Raw genomic sequence first — 14,447 nt, 5'->3', positions numbered from 1 at the left:
GTCACATTATTAGCTTCCTTCAGTCCTGCTTCCCTGATCTCCAGCTATTCCCTTCTTCACAGACTGCCTCTCTTCCACCTTGTATTTTATCTGTGTTGTCTCCCTCTGACTTCTTTCTTTTGCTGTCTTCCCCCTCCCTTCCCTGTGTTTCCTTTTGTCTGGCTTATCTTGACCTATTTACATTTTCACTCGCATCCCTCCATACTTTCTCTTATTCCTTGGAGTCTCAGACCAGCAGAGACTCCCTATCCCTGATGAAGGGTGACTGTGCCCAAAAGTTTGCAAAGAACTTTTTTTCCAGCTACTCAGTTGGTCCAATAAAAGAGATTACATCTACCCAAAGAACCTTGTCTGCTTAAACCCCTCAGATGAATTCAATTCAGACTTGTCTGCATGACTTCGTTTTTTCACACCTAAGGTGATTTTTTGATTTTTAAAATAACTCTAGTAACTGAACAACAGCATTTAATTGCTAGTATTCTCAAATAGCATTAACATTTTCCTTAAGGTGACAAAATAAAATGCACTGACTTTGCTAACCTAAACTTTCTTTTGAAGATTTAGTCATGTGGTAGCTGGTTATTCTAGCTTCCTGAGGGATAACTGCTATAAAGGAGGTATGTGTTCAGAATCTTGCAGCTCTTAACTTTAAAAATTTGAAGGTGCAGAGGCCATTTTTCTGGTAAACCTTTTTTCTTCCTATGAAAACTCTAGTTTGGGAAAATACATGCAAGTGCATGCTTATGTCCTACTGAAACTGGATCCCTCCCAGATACAACAGTTAGCCCTAGCAATATTCAACCACTATTCGTCACCCTTTGTCTTTTAAAGGATGAAAACGTACTTTTTGGATTTTTTTTGTCACCACACTTGATTAGCTATAGGAATTGATCTATCTTTTCCAGGTAGAGAAACCAAGACTAGTAATTTGACTGACTAGCTGCAACAGTACCAGTGGTGCAAACAGCTTATCCCCTTTCAGCCCCTGCTAAATGCAGGGTACTTTCTTCTGTTTGTATCTCATTTTCTTGTAAATATTTTGAAATTACACGTGTCAGACTAAGGGCCTCTTTTTCACAGTTGCAGCATCTATAACTCAGGCTATAAGTGGTTTTTTTAATGAGTGAGGGACTTCTAAATGGCACTTTAATTTCTAGGTTCCTGTCAGATACTGAGGAGGCCTGCTGCCAGCTCCTTTCTGTAGCTTCTTAACATAGTCCATAGTCGTCTCTACTTTCTCACCCATGTCTCCTGTAGATCTGCTACTAAGATCCCTAAGCTGAGTTCACCAATAGATTTGCTGGATTGTGGCTTCTAACAAATCTCCATATTCTGCTGCTTCTGGGTAGCCGTGTGTAGATCAGTAATTTTAGCACGTACAGTGCATCCTGTGTAATAGATCTTCTGCATCACAAGGAGTGTTTTCTTTAGCATATTATATTTAAATCCTCATGTTTTTGTATGCTCGCTGTCAGAGCCATTCAGATTTGGGGACAGAGGTGTGGATTAGAACATTAATCTGTTAAAGCCATCTTCTGGTCATTGTGTGACCTTTCTCGGTTTTGGGGTGAGTCCAAGTGCTGTTATCTGCTGTTTTCAGTCCTTCACGCTCAGGTGGGCTCCTGGCCTTGAGCTGATAGAGGATTCTCTTCATGATGGAGAGGTCCGATTAGGTGCATTAGCACTTTCTCCTTTGTGGTGGTGACATTATCAGCTACGCTGGCCAAAAAAGCTGATTGCTGATCATGTTAATTTTCCTTTTATTGGTGCTGATCCAATATGCAACCCGATATAACTGTGCACTATTCCTTTGGATTGCCCCATGGAGGGATGGATGGATTGGTGATTCCATGCTGTCTTTCCAATTCCGGTAGCTCCAAACATGGTCTTGATGTTGCTTCAAGAGGAAAGTTGAAGCATCCTCTGTACTTGTGCAACATGGAATGATGGGGTTTTGGCTACACAGTATTTTAAATAATTTAAAGCTTGCCAGTTACATTACATTTCTTAAACCCTTTTCCTTTCCCCTCTGCTTCATGCTCCTCTGACCATTCTTGAACTCCTGTTGCTGCAGTCAAATAGTTAAGGGTGTCCTTAGATGTTGCTCAACAACAAGCAAGATAATAAAACATGCAAAGATCAAACAGCATAACTACTGAAATGCAACTAATTCCAACTGAATAAAAATGCAAACAAGTAATGTTTTTAATGAGCATCACATCTTACGAAAGACATAAATAGAATGGACCCAAAGTCCCACTGAACACACAGAACCGTTATCACATTAGAGACTATTTCAGTAAGCAGTTATCAGAGTGGAGTTGTTGATAGATACTTCAAATATACATGACAGTGCCAGAGGCTCTGAAACAGGGTGATTATGATGTAGGCATAGAAACATTGCAGGGTATCCTGATTTAGTGAATGCATGCTCCAGAGAGAGAGAGGAAAGATGTATGATACAGATTTAAAACTGTTTCATAGGTGAGTGAGTTTTATATAAATACTACCGAGTAGGTGGACTAGGTTAGTGCGTGTTTATAGAAACTCAGTAAAAATGTGCCATGATTTGTTTAACCACTTGGTCCTTTCAGAATTTACTTGCCATTTTACTGCACTGTGGCCTGTAAAAAAAATAAATAAATAAATAAATAAATATTTTTTTTTTATGTTGCATGAAGGAAGACATAATAAAAATACTCGGTATGCGTGTACACAGATTTGTAAAAATGAGTAATTTGTGATGGACTGTAGTTTTTAGTTGGGAATATCTAATTCTTTTTTTTTAAGTTAGCAAATTGCTTTTTAGTTTGGACTTGCTTTTCAGCTGCCTCTTGAAATGTTGTCAGTTTGTAAGCTCTGTAGCCTTATGTCAGTTTTCTTCTTTGCATCTTTCCCAGTTCAAACATTTGTGTGTTTTATTCTATCATGGTTTATATTTCTATCCCCAGATTTTAAATGAGTCCCTATTTTTTCATAATTTCTTTTTTTTTGCTCCTTGCAACCTGAAACCTGTCATCTCCTTATGAATTAAGCTTTTCAACCACCCATTGAGACTGCTGGCAACAAAATAGCAGTCAAAACTTTGTACAACCAAACAGCTTATCTAGATTTGGAGACTTAACAAAATATGTATTCCAGAATAATTTCAATGTAAGCCTCTGTTTGGACCCTGTCATAAAACTAGCCACTGGAATAAGAGGACCTCTTTCTAATGTTTTAGTTTTGTGTGGATTGAAACCATCCTTCCTTTTCTCCAGAATCTGCTGTTGCTCAGATACAGGTTTTTGTGTGTTTGCTTCCTTTGAAATGTATTTGATTTCTTCTGCCTCGCTGAAGGTCCTCTTTATCCCTTCAGGTTTCCTCAAGGAAAAGGTTATGAATAGTGGAAAACGAAAAAGAACAAATGTAGGATGTTGGGGGTTTTGCATGCCCCCCAGGTGAACGAACCTCTTAATAGGGATTACCCCTGAATTTTTCCTGCAGTCCCTTTAAAGAACATGTCTAACATCCATGTGTCTGAAGTGGTTACAGTCTGAATCCTAGGTGTGTTGGATTGTACTTTTGTCTTATTGAAGTAAGGAATATTCCTCATGGAAATGGAGGTAGATTCCATCTTAACAAAAACTATCAGACAAGCAACACTTTCCTGAGATTGATTCCCAGCTCTCTTCCAGCTGCTGCCTCCCCCTCCTTTTTCTTGGCCATGATACAGAGGGGTGGGAGGATGTAGCACCACAGTGCAGTTGTAGTTCCTTAGTGCAGCTTGAGGATCCCATGTACATCAAAGGAGATGGGAAGGATGGAATAGGGGGGAAAGAGGAGACACTTCAAGATCTGAATATCCATGGCTGAATGTCATTCTCTGATGGAGTGGCAGGGACCAAGTCAGGGACTGACCATGGAGTGACACTTGCTGTTCCAAATTTAAGGTTGATCATAGCTTCCACTTAGAAAAACAAAAATATACTTTTTCAACCTTTTTCTCATATACTCCCTCTGGAAAGATGATGATCCAAATTCTTGAGTTAGTTCTTGGTAAACTTGATAAAAATCACTTTTTGTTATTCTGCTAAAATAATAAATCCCATGTTCCAATAAACAGACAAGGTTCCTTGGGTGAATTTGATATCTTTTATTAGACCAACCCAAATAGTTGGAGAATAGTTATTAAGCAAGCTTTCGAGTTCAAAAACCCTGCCGAAACTTCCTTAGCCTGACAAAGGGTTTTTGAACTCGAAAGCTTGCTTAATAACTATTCTCCAACTATTTGGGTTGGTCTAATAAAAGATATCAAATTCACCCAAGGAACCTATGTGCTTAGACCAACACGGCTACAACCTACACCCCTGCAACATGTTCCAATAAAGAAATTAAATTACAGTCTCTTAATGGTTTTGATCAACATAACTTCACTTATTTTATTAAGCAATAGTTATGTTCCTATTTGACTGAAAAGTTAATGAGATTGTCACCTATAATTTGTCCATTGGTTAATAGCTCCCATCACCATGCTATCTTAGCATGCACACCTCCATGTGCTGCCCATTGCAGCATTTGTTGTCAATGTTGTACCCTTCCATAACTGACAGTGTCCTCAGTCACCAAGATATTTGTGTTCCTTTACCCTAATGGATCAGACACATCATCAGTCCCCATTCTTAAAGAGCTGGATCCATCAAAAAAACACCTCTTCAGCCCAGCAAATACCTGTGATAGCCTCAAAGAAGATCTCTTCATTCAAAGCTGCCTGTGCATATTCTAGCTGAACCTTACTAAAGCAACTGTCTTTCCTTTTTCATCCTATGTGGAAGTCTCATGTTGTCCAAAACTTGGAGAAAATGTAGAATTGCCTAGTGTTGTCAGATGTGACAGGGTGGTTGAGACACCCTGTCACAGGAATGCAGAGACAAAGAAGAAGACTAGGAGAAGAAGCTTACCTGGGGACACCAAAGAAACTGAAGTGGGAAAGATGCCATGCCCTGATTAATTAAGGAAAACAGCTGGGGCCTCAGCAGTTCAAAGGCTGCCGTAGCAAGCCCAGCTGCTGGAGTTAGAGCCTGGGACAGGGGGAGCGGTGTGGCAGAAGAAGAAAGGAAAAGCCACACCAAAAAAGAAGAACGGCTGAGTCAAGAAGGCAGTGAATCGCATGCTGCCACAGGGGATACAGCGGGGAAGAGAGGGAATTTAAAGGGACACCGAGGGAGCGTCCTATGTCGGTTCAAGGAGAGGGAGTGCAAGATGATGATAGAGAGGACGTCCAGAGACAATGGGGGAAGGAACCAACCGTGGGGCTTAGGGGAAAGTTCCCAGACTTACCTGGGAAGAGCCTGCAAAGAGATGGAGGAGACCATTTTGTCAGTGAGTCCAGTCCCTAGAGTTGGAGATAACCTGGATCCTAGAAGAGGAAAGAGAGACAGATGACATTATGCCCCAAAGAAGGGTAAGTCCATCATGACCCTGAAGGTAAGGGCGGGGTTGAAATTGAGGCGGCTGTCTTGGGACCCGTGCAGGGAAGAACGGGGCAAGCAGCCAACCTAGAGGTGGACCCCTTGACAAAGGAGTCCATAAGACTAGGACCAAATCCTTAGTCCAGCAGGCAAGCAACAACAAGCCCAGAACATCTGGTGTAGTATGGACAGGGTATGGGGATGGTGGAACCCTGTGAAGATAAGCAGACCTCCTGAGCCTTTAATTGATCCTTTTGTCTCCCAGAAGTGTTGGTACCTCTCTCTCATTAACATCAAGACGCGGCAGGAAATTTTTGGAAGGACAGAATACTACAGTGCTACTGGGGAAACAGCTCGACTCTAGGAGGCACGACACCAGCCACTTACATCAAATATGGCATTTTGACTTGTTTTATCAATAAAAGTATAAATATACAACCCTTAAAGGGGAGTTGAGTAGTTCAGGTGGGCAGGCAAAACTTTTTAACATAGCAACAGAAATATCCTAGATTTATCCACTGGAGGCTAATGTTGGTGACCAGTCTGGTTTCACTAAGGTGGGTAGTAATTTAAAAGAAAATAATTTAAATGGTAGAAGCTAAATTAAACAGTATAATCCAGGGGTGTTAAATGTATGGCCTGTGGGTGGGATCAGGCACTTGGAGCTGCTCTGTCCAGCCCACTGGGTCACCAGTGGGCCACCAGAATTTGGGGGGAAATAACTTGCTGTAGAATCCCAGGCCCTTGGGTCCTTACGGACCAGAGGATTTGTGGCGAGAGGGTGAGCAAGGGCTGCCACAGCCCCAGTCACAATCCAGTAGCTTTGCCCATTGCCACTGCCATGGCCCCAGCTCCTTGGCTGTCAGCCCTGCTAGTGCCCCATGCTGGAGCTCTACTACTGCCATGTACTGTGGGCTGGATCCAACCTGTGAGGAGCCCTGCAGTTTGGATCCAGCCTGGGTTGCAAGGTGAGTTTGAGACCCCTGGTTTAATCTATTCATTTGTAATGGTGTAAAAAAAAAAAAAAAAAAGTACTGGTGGGTAGAAAATCAGTATCTTTGCCTATATTCCTCCTTTTTAATCTGGGGTTTAAGTTTTAGCAGTATTGTAATTTATAACATCCTACTAAAAAGTGCTAGGTAGGTGCAGCACGTTTCAGAGAGGCTTGTGCTTTCCGCCCCACTTCAAGGGTGGACCTAGAAAGGCTTGATCTGCCCCCAGAATGGTTGTTATGCTCCCTGTTCCTTTGTCTGAGGACCCATTTCCTATGCTGTCGAGGATCTTGCTTGTGGTTTCCCAGTTCTGTTAAATGCATGTGAAATGAAGGCAAAAACCCATCCATCTCCCCCCCCCCCCCCCCCCCCCCAACCCTTCTGGACCTTGTAATGTGTAAAGCAATCATTGCTGAGTGTAGCGAGAATTGATGAGGTTCTTAGCACCCCATAAAAAATGTTTTGCACATCAGTGCAGGTGATGGTATCCTTATCACTGTAACATGGGCAGCCATGGTCCTTTGTAATGAATTCAACAAGCAATGCAGCATTTTTTTTTGGTTGTGGGAGAAGATCCAGTGCCTAGTTTTCACCTCTTTAAGAGCTTATTTTCTAACAGTGACCAGACAGACCAAATAATGTTCTCCAAAGGAATGAGCTCTTCTTTCTTGTGCTGACTTTGAATTACTTGGCAAGCTTGTCTTGATCTTGCTAGTATCGTGTGTGTGTCCTGTTAAATACAGCTTTGATATGATTTTTCAGGTGCTACAGTCAGTATCTGAAAAGAACACAAGTAAACTATAGTAGTAATCCAGTAAACACTTTTAATGTTGCTACACAAGTGAACTTGTTTGGCCCTAAACGCTGAAATTCAAACAGAACGGGTTACTTGGTGATGGCACTTGAGACATGCCTCCCAAGAACTTTCAGCTACATGGCATTGCATTTTAAGCAGCTCTTGCATTCTCTTAGTCACTAATGCATAGGTACAGCACTGAACACTGTCTGACTTTACTGTCCAAAGCAGAGCCCAAGTTTTAGAGCTTGTATACTTGTGACTGGCTTAGACTATTTTGAAGCAGTTGTTTGCATAAATGAAGCCAAAGATAAATTGCTTAAGGATCTGAAATGTCAGCAGATGAAAATTTACCGAGACTCTCCTGCCTGCTTCCATAATACATAGCAGTCCTTGATCTATTTAACCTTTTTTTTTTAAATTTGTGCTTTATGCATACAAATACATGTAAAGATGAATGTGTTAATCAGTCTCTATATGCAAAGTACAGTACTTTTCCCTAAATTTGCATAATAGTTTTAGGCACTCAGTAAAATTTATTTTATAACAATTAGATTTTTTTTCACACTAGGAAATGCAGTGCTATTCAATGCGACTTAATTCTAACTGAGTGGGTGTGTCAACCACCTGGTGTCATAAAATGATCAATTGAAAGGTCAGGGTATATGTTTTGTGTCCTAGTCTAGAACCTACCACTGACCTCTGAAGGACTTCTTGCTCTAAAACTTATTAAGATAGGTGGTACTTTGCAAGTGGTTCTACAGACAAACTGGTGAAGCAGTACCTCTATAAAGAATGTTTTGAACTCTGGGCTGCTTTGGTTTGTGTGTGTGTTGACACTCGCTCACGTGTGTGTGTTGCACTTTCTAACACATTAATTGGGTCTGGAATTACCTGCTCTAAATTAACCCTTGTGCATCATATTACTATTTGTCTTGCAAAACTTTGTAGATCTTTGTGTTATAATAATAAAAAAAAAAACTTTTAAAAGTATTGAGACTTGTCTTTGCATCATTATCGGCTTTCATAAATTTTAGAGCAAGAGAAACTGTCAGTTCTTTAATGTAGTGGGGAAAATACTCATATTTTAATGAAGTATGTCCACATTAAATAGTCTGTATTTATCCTTGCTGTGTTAGCCTTTCAATTAAACTGATACATCTCTGCATTTATTCTCTTTCTCTCTCATATTGTTTTTGTTTTATTAGATGTTAGGTGCCCATTAGTTTTTGGGTAGAGCAGTAGCTTTATTAACTCGTTATAATGAGGGCCCTTCCTTCTGCACTTTATTTAGGAATTGTATGTGCAGTTGCTCTTCAAGCTTTTTTGACCAGATCTTTGGGGTTTGTTTCTTTTGAATGTCATCCTACTAATCCCAGAAGATTTTGCTTTTCCCATCATGCATCTGCCTGCTGGTCTGCAAAGCCCAACAGGCACTTGAAGACTTTCGTACTGTGTCCACTGACAAACAGTATGCATATTCTAAAGTGCTTCTCCTCTTCCTCCCGACCCCATTAAAATGTACCGACAGCAGTAACACTGACAAAGTATGGACTAGCACAGGAGTGGGAAATTATTTCAGCTGGAGGGCCACTTAATGAGTTTTGGTGAGCTGTGGAGGGCTGCAAAGGTAGCCCCATCCCTTGATGGGTGCCATCTTGACACTGGAAGTCCCGCCCCTGAGGTTTGACCCCAGAAGTACTCCTTTTGGAAGGGGAGGGTTGTCTTGGAACCAGAAAAGCACCAAATCCTATACTAAAAGCCAAACATCTACTATTACATATTTAAATATTATTACAAAAATATTTTTGTCATGATTTGGGTTTGCTTGCTGTATATAGAGATGCTTGTATTAATAATTCAAAAATAAAATCTTATACGCTCATATATTGGGGGTGTGTGGAGTGTGGGTGTGTGTCTATGGTGGGGTGTGGGGGGGAATTGGTTATGTTGGGAGGGATGTATATGTAGGAGGTTTGTGGGGACAGGTTGTGGGATTTGTGGGGTGTGGGGACCCCCCCACGCACTCTTCCCCCCCATGGCTCCCAGCCCCCGCCAGTGGTGCATCAGAAGTAGGCGGTAGGCGCTCAGGGTGCCCATGGCTTGCACAGGTGCTGCCACCTGGCCAAAGCTACACATGATGGCAAGGAGCAAAGCCAGGCCGGCATGCCTCTTGCGTGGCACTCCGCGTGGCGCACATGCAGCTTCCGGCACTTGTATGCCACCAGGGGATGGGTGGGAGTGAGGTGTGCAGACTGGGCAGGGTACAATTAGTTGGCAGGCACGCACAGGCTGGGTGAAGTTGCCTGGGAGGCTGGATCTGGCCCACAGGCCATATTTTGCCTGCCCCTGGACTAGCAAGTAACGGATGAACCTTAAGAGTAGCTGCTAGGTTAGTCTACCTGCACAAAACTGTTAAACTGTGCCCTCGCTGCACTTCTGCCATTCTGTGTAGCAAAAGTGCAGCTGCATGTGTGTATTTGTCTTCACTTGGTTATTTTTTTTCCTGGCAAACTTCTGGGATTGCTGCCATACTCCCTCCTTTAGACCACTGATAGGTTGGTGCATGCTGCCAGGCTCTCAGTTACAGCCTTCCTTCATTCTTTACCCTTTTTCCTCGCAAATGCTTTCTTTTTTTTCGCAGTTTCTTGTACACCTGAAGTAGTGAAAGCTTGTCTTGCTGTTAACCCAGCAGTAGCTGGTAGGCAGAATTTTGGCTAGTTTGCAAGTGGGGTTGAAATGAGGCCTAGTTCCCTTGCTTTCTGTTTGTCTGGTACTCTTAACACACAGAGCTATTAAAGAAAATGCCACTCATGTTTTTCCTGGGTCAGACAAATAGCTCAGTTATATGGCTTGTGTGGAAGAATTCAAGTATAGGACAAGTATCTTGCTTTTAGATATGAGAGGAGATAGAGCAGCCTGGAAATATTACACGCCTCCCTTTTCACTTGGCATGGATCCCTGTGGCTCCAGCCCCTTTTCATTTCTTCCCTAGCAAATGCTGTATCCAGTCCAGCCTCCAACACCTGGGGAAAAAAGCTGCACTATCTCAGTAGTATACATTGCTTGATCTCAGTATTGTTATCTGCAAGAATAGCATTGAGACAGCATTGCATGAGGGAGAAAAGTGTTTTTACAGAAATGAGTGTGGTAAACCATCAGTGACCTGAGCTTCCAGGACTGCTTGTCAGTTTGCTGGAAATACTAAACCTTGTATGTACAATCTCTTGGCAGCATCAGATCTTTTGAAAATTAATTCTTGAGTTTTGGAAGAAGGAAAAAGCAGGTATATATCGAAAGGTTCTCCTCTCTCGATATTCTTTACAAACAGTTTTCTAGCAGGTATTGTATATAAACCATTTAGTGAGTTTTATCTGGGTGAGGGCAATTCAATAATCAAATGCAGAAATGAGCCCCAGTGCGTCATTCCATGTAGTTAAAACAGGCTTCAGTAAATCACAAGATTTTAAATTATGGAAATATAACTTAGCTACCAACTTACGTGCCCTAGAGTCTGAATTTTTTTTAACAAAAATAGTAATAAGCTGCAATTTCTCTTGTGGTTTGTTTGTTTATTTATTTATTTATTTATTAAAAAGCTCTTTCAGTTTTTTTCCACTCATCTTTTTAGTATCTTTTGTTTGTTTTTTATATTAGCTTCTGTGTCGGAGAGTGCAGAGCCCACAACTGAGGAACAAGACAAGTCTCTCGACAAACCAAAACAGAAGAAGAATCGTTGTTTCATGTGCCGGAAGAAGGTTGGACTTACTGGTAAGGAATACTTGAAGAGAGATTATTTAATAAATATAATTGGGACAGATATAAATGTTGCTCTTTCATGTAGACATGGATTGGCCTTCATTTGACTTTGAAGTTGAAGTAAAATTTGGCCCTAAGATCCTCCATAAGTAGTTCTTATGAAAGAGAGGTTTTCATATCCTTGTGGGGCTTCTTTCCTACTTGTTTCTTTTATTAAGTAAAGGGAGCTTCATATCTGTGCTGCTGTTTAGAAGTTAATGTATAATAGCCTGGGGAGTTAAAGTAAATTTAACAGTCTACTCGTTAATCAGCCTTCATAATGAAGTGGTATGATTCAGTTAAAGAGTTTGAAAATCACTTTGAGTTTCTCTGGGTGAAGGCTGAAAAATAAGTCTGCAGCAGACCTTTAGGGGGAGTGTGGTTTTCTTGTACTGTTGTATGTTTGAAGAGATGGCATCAGTTTTTTTTCTTTATAATAAAATTAGTGAAATGAAGACCTATTACATGGAGTTGGATGATGGTGATTTTTACAGCAGAGACTGCCTTTCACCGGTTGACGCTGGTGATTCCAATTTGATAGGGAGCAAATATATTCAGGATATTTTTTTAAAGCTAACATAAAGACTGCCCTAATGTCGAAGTCAATTTTATTTATTTATTTATTTATTTATTGTTTTACAGGGTTTGAATGTCGGTGTGGAAACGTTTTCTGTGCTATGCACCGTTATTCAGATGTACACAGTTGTTCTTATAATTACAAAGCTGATGCTGCTGAGAAAATCAGAAAAGAAAATCCTGTAGTTGTTGGGGAAAAGATCCAGAAGATTTGAACTGCTGCTTCTGCTAGAATACAAAATCCTCTGACCATCTGCAGATTAAATCGACTTGAGCTTTTTTCCTTAGTCATCAGGAATGTAGAGCAGTGTACCTTGCCTAGACCTTTTAATCATGCATGTCATCAGATGAATAGATTTTTTTCGTTTATTTTCTTTTGTTTGTTTTGAAATGACTCAACATTTTATTTTCATTGCAGTTTTCTGTGGCTGAAAACTTAAAACTTTACAAGTATTATCCTTTAAGATCATTTTAATTTTAGTTGAGTGCAGAGGGCTTTTATAACAAACATGGAGAAAAATATTGGAGGGCTGTGCTTTCCCAGCGTAAAGCATGCATGCGTTAACTTTGCAGTTTATTTCTTGTTGTATATAGCTTTTCTCTGCAGCACAATTTTTTTTTTGATAATGCCTTGTATGGCACAACTAGTTATCAGTAACTGAATGTATTTTAATCATTATGGCTGCTTCTGGTTGGGTTTTTTTTGTTGTTGTTGTTGTTTTTTTTCCCCCTCCCCATTAACAAGAAAGGATATACATGTTGGCATATTAGCTTGTTTGCACCCACTACCTATTTATGTATGAATCATTTGTAATGAGTGTGTGCTGAGATTAAGTTTGCGTGGTTTTTTAAAAAATGGTTTTGGTTTTTGTGTGTGTGGGGGGAGGCTGTATGCACTTCATTGACTGCAGGTTTCATTGGGATTACATTCATCAGTCTGTATGTACACCAATATGAAGAATGATCTGAAGTAACTGTGCTGTATTTATGTTTATCCACGTCTTAACTTTGATTAAATAAAATTTTAAAAAATTGGAGTATTTTTGTGCTTCTGATTGTCAGTCTTGCATGGATTTTTTTCAGCTATTTTGATTGAGACCTTTCATCTCTTGTTCCTCTGCCTGCAGTGCACTATGACCTCATTAAACTAGGCAAATCCCAACAGCAGCTGAATTTCGTTTTGTCTGAATCTGCCAACTATTACAAGCAACACTTTACATACTGAAAGATTGCAAGGGAGCAGATCATTTGTACTTCATGAATTTAACAGCACTTTGTTTGGGGTGATTTTCCCCTTCCCCTCTTCCAATGTGTACTTCATGCAGCAACAAGGGAGCAAAATACATTTTTAAAATGGGCAAATGAGTAAATATCACAATGACACAGGTGAGTTCTGGGGTAAAACTGGTTTTCATCTGCTTTCTTGAACCTGACAAAATCAGTTGTGCTCAACCTCTTTGTCCAGCATGGTGGATGGGCTGTGCCCAGTCAATCAGTGGGCCAGATCTGCCAGTTCAGCACCTGGGGCAGTGGGATCCCATCTGGCTATGCGGGTGAGGGGGCAGCAGTGAGCAGCCCAGCCCCACAGGGGGAAGGGAGCTTGACCCAGCCCAGATCCACAGAGACAGGGGCATGACCCAGCCCTGATTCAGCTGCACAGGGCTTGGGATTTGGGAATCTGGCAGGGCAGGAGGGTGGCCATTATTAACTGCTGAAACTCCCTCTGCTGACAAATTTCCCAACCCATGGGGAGCCCTGTGGGCCAGAAGTTGAGCACCCCTAGACTAGATCATGGGTTCATGTGATGCAGTCAATGAGGTCACTGGTGGATTGGGGAGTTAAACACTTGCAGAACAAACAGATCCTCATTTCCATCTACTAGGTTGCATTTGAAGTAGTTGAAGTATGTCTGTATAAGTAATGTCACTTTTTCATGTAAGCACTTGCTGTAGGGCTGTTAAGTGACTAGATATGGGATTTGGTCTTTGTAGTTGCAAATGGCAAAATATGCTTCTTGAGACCACTTCTCAGTTGGGATCTGGTCCACACTTTGACCTGTAACCCCATAGACTTTCAAGATTGGCCTCCACTTACTGGAAGTGGTGGCTCATGAATCAATCAACTTCTTATGATCAGTCATTCAGCAGTTCTGCAAATCCTTGTCAAACCCCAAACATAACTGCCTAGAGATGTTCAAAACCATTTAATCACCAATGTCAGGTTAAAGGTTCAGATCTTTCAGTGATATGCTGTAACTGCTCATGTAAGTTCAACCAGCATTGAATTCATTACAAAACTTACAAGAAATGACTGATTTCTCCCCATGTGGAACTGATCATCAGCTAGAATTTTACTTGGCAACTTCCAAATATTCAGACCAAATAAGATGTTATGAGCAGCTGCTTCATTAAATTTTTCATCAAAGCTGAAAACATCCTTTAAAATTCTGAACAGTCTACAAGTGGTGGCTGGCAATTAGTAGATAAGCACACTATCTAGTGTATTAACACTATGCTTGCAAAAAGGATCTTTTGACATCAGATAGCAGGCAACCTACAATTTTGACCACTTTGTACTTGGAAGAACATTTCGTGGAAGCTTTATTTAGCAAAACTGGAACTTCTTGAACTATGTATTTAGCAAGGGAGCACAGGAGGGAATGCACAGATTTGCCGAACATGTTTCAATAGGGCCCTGTCTTTGTATTAAAGGTGCTCATTCATGCTGACTCTGCTAGTACCCAGCAGTGTCCTTGTACAATAAATCAGCATTCTTGTCCATTCTGTCTGCTATACTTTTTTCTAAATGTTGCTTACCATTACTTCTCCCTCACGG

The 14,447-nt window shown here is 40.9% G+C and overlaps 1 protein-coding gene across 1 annotated transcript in view; it reads left to right on the top strand.

Annotated features, from left to right (window-relative positions):
- Positions 1 to 12,649, top strand: part of ZFAND6 (zinc finger AN1-type containing 6) — a 20,229-nt gene extending 7,580 nt beyond the window's left edge. The window contains exons 4-5 of the mRNA XM_025215240.1: positions 10,896 to 11,009; positions 11,679 to 12,649. Of these exons, the coding sequence (XP_025071025.1) occupies positions 10,896 to 11,009; positions 11,679 to 11,827 (263 nt within the window). The 3' untranslated portion in view covers positions 11,828 to 12,649. The remainder of the gene's footprint in view (positions 1 to 10,895; positions 11,010 to 11,678) is intronic.
- The last annotated feature ends 1,798 nt before the right edge of the window (positions 12,650 to 14,447 follow it).

This window comes from Alligator sinensis, unplaced genomic scaffold, assembly GCF_000455745.1.
Source record: "Alligator sinensis unplaced genomic scaffold, ASM45574v1 scaffold1318_3, whole genome shotgun sequence".
In the NCBI taxonomy this organism is placed as follows: Eukaryota; Metazoa; Chordata; order Crocodylia; family Alligatoridae; genus Alligator; species Alligator sinensis.
This window is presented reverse-complemented; position numbering and strand designations above follow the sequence as displayed.